General features: G+C 38.5%; 1 protein-coding gene across 1 annotated transcript; it reads left to right on the top strand.

Annotated features, from left to right (window-relative positions):
• Positions 1-902: 902 nt before the first annotated feature.
• On the top strand, positions 903-2,490 carry LOC128651979 (putative nuclease HARBI1). The gene is made up of 4 exons (XM_053704936.1): positions 903-1,066; positions 1,346-1,424; positions 2,004-2,304; positions 2,394-2,490. Exons 1-3 carry the CDS (start codon positions 946-948, stop codon positions 2,134-2,136), a joined length of 333 nt encoding a protein of 110 aa, XP_053560911.1. The 5' UTR covers positions 903-945; the 3' UTR covers positions 2,137-2,304; positions 2,394-2,490.
• Positions 2,491-5,403: the final 2,913 nt, after the last annotated feature.

The raw sequence follows: 5,403 nt of genomic DNA, 5'->3' as shown, positions 1-5,403 counted from the left end.
ATTTTAACTAATAATAATCTTCTCCTACATGTATATATGTATGATAATTGTATATATATATTTGACCTATATAAATCATATAATTTTAATAATTACTTTTAACTGTTATGATAAAGGCTGATATATTTAAATTGAAAAATATAATAATTACATTCAGTGTCTTTGAATTTCCGATATGTAACTACATATATGTTGAAATTATAGTTCATATCAAAAATAAAAGTCATGAGTAAGTATATACTTTCAAACTGTTCATTAAATTAAGGATTAGATGAGATGAAGATAAGCCCTCCCCCCCATGTTATTCATTGCAATCACCAGTTTCACATATGTTAACAAGCAACACACAGCTATAAAAAAAACACCACACCTAGCCTAACCTCAGAACAGATATTTCAAAATGCAGGGTGAGAGAGAAGCTGACAATGCTGAAGTTAGACAGCGTAGGCCTGACATCCCCAGAGTGAGGCTGGATATAGAAACCCTGAATGAGCAGCATGTGTTTGAAAGTTTCAGGCTCAACAGGGAGAAAATATATCAGTTATATGCCCTGTTGCAAGATAGGCTGGAAAGCCAGGGCTATTCAAGCAGGGCTGTCCCTGGAATGACCAAACTACTAGGGGCACTTCATTTTTTGGCTTCTGGATCCTTTCAGGTGACAGGGGGCATTGTAACTGGGGTGCATAAGTCCACTCTTTCTAAGCATCTTTCAAAAGTTATTGATGGACTTTATGATAATTGCAGAAAATTTATTTTTTTCCCCACATCACCCAGAGGTTGGCGTGATGTTAAGAGGGACTTTTTTCTTTTAGGTGGCATACCCAATGCCTTGGGGCCATTGACTGCACTCATATTGCCCTAAGACCCCCTGTGCGCAGGGAGATAATATTTAGAAATAGGAAACACTTCCACTCCTTAAATGTGCAGATTATATGTGATGCAAACATGCGCATATTAAATGTTGTGGCAGGGTTCCCAGGAAGTAGCCATGATGCCTACATCCTCAGGAATTCTGGTGTGTGGAGATTGTTTGAGACAAATCAAATGCCTGAAGGACATCTCCTCGGTAAGTGTTTATGTATATATTATGATGCCTTCATGTGTTCAATATTTTGACATTTTATTTTTTCATTGCTTTATAATCCTTTATGTATGTGTCTAAGGGGGTGAAATTGATTAAATAAATAAATTGTTAATCATTTAAAAGATATATATTAACTATGTCATAGTAAGACATATGCATAACATTATTTTATGTCATACATTGCTTTATGGAAAGATGTGTGTTTATCTATCTATCTATATCTATATATATATACTGTATATCTATGCATTCATATTTTAGCAGATTCTGCATATCCTCTTAAAAAATGGATTTGGACACCATTGAAAGAGAACCAGGTTGTTGGGCCTGCTGAATTAAGGTAAAATATATATTTATTTTCTGCTCTTGTGTGTCAGAAATATTGATTGTGCCTTGCAAAATGCTCACTATAATCTGTAGAAAAGTAGGACCAGTACACACTTCATAGGAATGTCCCTTTAAATCACTCTTGGGTGAATGTAGGTGCAAACCTGGAGGACCTCCTTTTCCAAAGTCCCAGTAAATGTAATGAAATAGAACACACAGGTAGCATTCTATGTGGAGCAACAGCACCTTTATTGAGCAACGTTTCGGGGCTCCTGCCCCTTTATTAAGCTATATATCTGTGTTTGTGCACATACATTTGTTGCTTGATTATCTTGTGTGTGTGTGTATATATCACTATCACAGACATAACAATGTTGTACTGAGTGCCTTTAAAGGGACAGTCAAAATACAAATCATCTATTATCAGTGAAGCATTTATAAATCTCTCTGCTTGAATATAAATATATTTATATATATATTTAAAAAGGTTTAAAGATTTATAAGATCAAACCAGGAATGTAGTTAGCTCATTAGTATTTGATTTGTCTTCACATTATATATTATAATCATATTTCTTGTTCTTTTAATACAGATATAATGAAGCACATATCCGAACACGTGCTATAATAGAACAACTGTTTGGTGTTCTAAAAATGCGCTTTCGCTGCCTGGACAGATCAGGGGGGATCTCCAATTCAGTCCTGAAAAAGCTATTAAAATCATAGTGGCATGTTGCTGTCTACACAACATGGCACAGGAGCATGGGATGTTGAACGACTTACTTCCAACACCACAGCCCCCAGGTGAAATCTTTGAGCCTGATGTAATTAATCATCCCCAACCCCTCAATGCCCATTTGGAGAGATCTGCAACTATTCAAGATTTCTTTTCAGGTATTTTTATAGTATTGTAATGAGACCTTTTAGTTATTTATGATTATGTTTTTTAATAATACACATTTGTTTCTTTTAATGTTTTACAGATTGAAGATTCTCAGAAATGGAATACCACTCCCCTCCCTCTCTCCTCATCCCTATATTTACCACATTTTCCCTAAATAAATGTATACTTTACTCAAATATAGTCATGGTGAATGTTTCTTTATTTCCAGCTATGTACTAATCAATGCATTCATCTTATGATTTATGTATAACATAATTATCTAAAATATCATTTTAATTATATTCCAAATATTACTTTGTTCTCTTGGTATAATTATTTAAAGAGCAGCTATGCACTCCTGGTTAATAAAAATGAGTACATGGGTGAACCAATGACAGACAGGATATATACTGTATGTTGGCAACAATAAACAGCTCCAACATAGGTTCTATGCTGCTCCTGATCTTACCTAAATAAAACTATAATCAAAGGATACTAAGAATATTAAGAAATATAAAGAATATAAATATATTAGATTTGCTTTTAAATATATATGTTTTAGCAAAATAATGGAATTTATGTCACTTTAAAAAAAAAAAAAGGAAGAGTGTGTTCACAATAAAACATTAATGAACCAGATAAATCATTCAATTCCAATCAACTTACATATGTACTCATAATCAATTTAATTTTTTATGTTTCTTATTTCAATCATGTATTTAAGTTTAGGAGCCATTCCATTTAATGTTCATCACCTGTGGTGCACTTGCTGATTGTTGCCTACATTTAGACAACAATCATCAAGCGCTCCCCATGTGCAGATTCAAAATGGGTAGATTCCTAAACTAACATTCCTGTTTTAGTAAATTACAGATGATAATGAAGTTAAATAGATTATAGGATTACATATTTAAGTATATAAATACTGCATGCTCTAATTCATGAGTTTTATTTTGAATAGGCTATCCCTTTAAGAAATATATCAGATGCTCATTTCAAAGAGACAAATCCAGATATAATATAATCCTTAAAATAAAGATACATTATCAATACATACAATCCCCTGAGATTGCACACTTGAATGGCATGGTTACCTCATAGAAAATAATATAGAAAAATAAGTCAAAGGAAATAATTTTTTTATCATGAAGATGAGTTTTATTATTACAGATTTACCCTCATTCAAATGTAATTTTCAATGTGAAAATCATATTTATTCAATACAAAACGATGACACATTAAAGTTATTATGTGTCATAGTACTAATATTTATAAAATATATGTAATGTCATGTCTGCTAAAGCAGATAATACATTTGCAATATTTAGACTATTAACCAAAATACATAAGTGCTTAATATTACATACTTCAAGAGATATGAAGTATTGTCTTTAACATGGAGTTATTGAAACAATTTAAAAGTGCATTGTGCATTGGTCCCAGGGAGAGTCTGTGTCTGTTCATATGATGTCAATTAAAATGTATTAATCACCTCTATATCATGGCAATCACATATATGTTGTGCATACATCAGTGCTTAAATATCATAAAGATACATTTATCTAATTATTCTAAATATTGAATAATAATCTTGACAAAAAGGAGTGCATTAGTCATGATAGGTATTAGTCATGATAGGTATATATTTCAGATATTACATTCCACATAGGACTATAAGAATGAATGCAAGGTATTTAGCCATATCAACAGGAAGGAGTATTTACTTTTCAACTCTTCTATAACTGTATAACCCTTATTAGCTTCATCTGAAGGAGCAAACAACATATGCTTGTGGAATATAAATCATAACATTTACACATGTCACGTTGACTAATGTTAGATAGCATATACTGTATAAATTTCAGACACGTATCCCCAAGTATTCTTAAACGGCATAATATGATATCCTCAATAAAAGGACACATAATGAGAGTGGAGGGCCCTCTAGTGGGCCAGTAACAACATTAAGGGATTACCAACTTGAAGTCTGGAGAATGCTAGGGTGTTTTTTGTTACAATGTTGCAGGCGAGGAGGCGGTGTTTTGTGCTTACCTTTATAGGGTCCTGCAGCAGTGTATCCGGCCTCTTTCTGTTCCAGACTTCGAGGAGAAAGTTTTTCTTTGTTCAGGGCTTGAATGATGGAGAGATCTAGAAGGAAGTCGGTGCCTCCCAAGCGCTTTAGGGAGGTTGTGGAGGTCGCAGCAAGGAAGAAGGGACCTGCAAGGCAGAGAGAGGAGGACATGTCAGATGATGCGGTACCCCCCACACCCCTAAAAACCCCACCTAGCAGGAGTTTCAATAAAGGGAAAGGGCCTAAGAGAGGTGGGGGAGGTGGGCCTAGCACTGGTAGTAAGGCCCAAACTAGTGTGGGGCACCATTTAACCGTGGGCCCTGATGTGATATGTAGTACACCTTCCCCTGGGTTACCCCGGGTTTGTTCATCCCCCAGGGGGAGGCAGGTTGCCAGGGGGAGCAGGGGAGCTTGGAGGGGCTTGCTGAGGGCCCGGTATCGGCAGTGGGGCCTGAGAAGGAGGGGGGCCTAACGTCAGGGGCAGGGCCTGCTCTCGATTATGGGCCTGGGGAGCCAGGGGCATTAGATGGGGCGCTAGGCATAGCGCCTGCAGTGTTGCCCGCTCTCCCGCCGGCTGCCATGGCGGCGGTTCTGGCCCTGGCCCAATCCCTTGCCACGGTTGTGGTGCCATCAGTGGCGGCCGGAGGGAGCATGGAGGACCGTGGTCCGATTGCAGAGTGCGCAGCAGGCCCTCCCTCCACAGATGGCGGCTCTCGTGAGAGTTCCTCCTCACGTGCTTCCAGTGAGGATCGCGGCCGCCATCTTGGAGGGAGGGATGAAGGAGCAGAAGGAGGACCGCGCGACCGGAGCAGCCCAGGTATCTTGGGGAGGCTCCGGTTCGCGGGGGGGGGGGGCTCCGGCGGCCACAGGGAGGGTCCAGGGGTCCTCAGGGCGCTTACCTGGGTTTGCGGGTGCGGCGCTGGCGGAGGAGGGAGCGGTGAGGCCCGGAACAAGTGCGCATGCGCAGAGGCAGGCTGGTACGCATGTTGAGAGGGCTGAAGTGATGCAGGGGGCGGTTATGCCCGGGACAAGCGCGCAG

The sequence above is a fragment of the Bombina bombina genome, chromosome 3 (genome assembly GCF_027579735.1).
Source record: "Bombina bombina isolate aBomBom1 chromosome 3, aBomBom1.pri, whole genome shotgun sequence".
In the NCBI taxonomy this organism is placed as follows: domain Eukaryota; kingdom Metazoa; phylum Chordata; class Amphibia; order Anura; family Bombinatoridae; genus Bombina; species Bombina bombina.
The sequence above is the reverse complement of the archived record's forward strand: the minus strand, read 5'-3'. Positions and strand labels throughout refer to the sequence as shown.

Excerpts from the sequence above, each read along its gene's own strand:
- LOC128651979 (XM_053704936.1), top strand. The coding sequence starts at position 946 with ATGCGCATATTAAATGTTGTGGCAGGGTTCCCAGGAAGTAGCCATGAT. Across the intron at positions 1,067-1,345 it reads GCCTGAAGGACATCTCCTCG|CAGATTCTGCATATCCTCTT; the intron begins GTAAGTGTTTAT and ends TTCATATTTTAG. Across the intron at positions 1,425-2,003 it reads GTTGGGCCTGCTGAATTAAG|ATATAATGAAGCACATATCC; the intron begins GTAAAATATATA and ends CTTTTAATACAG.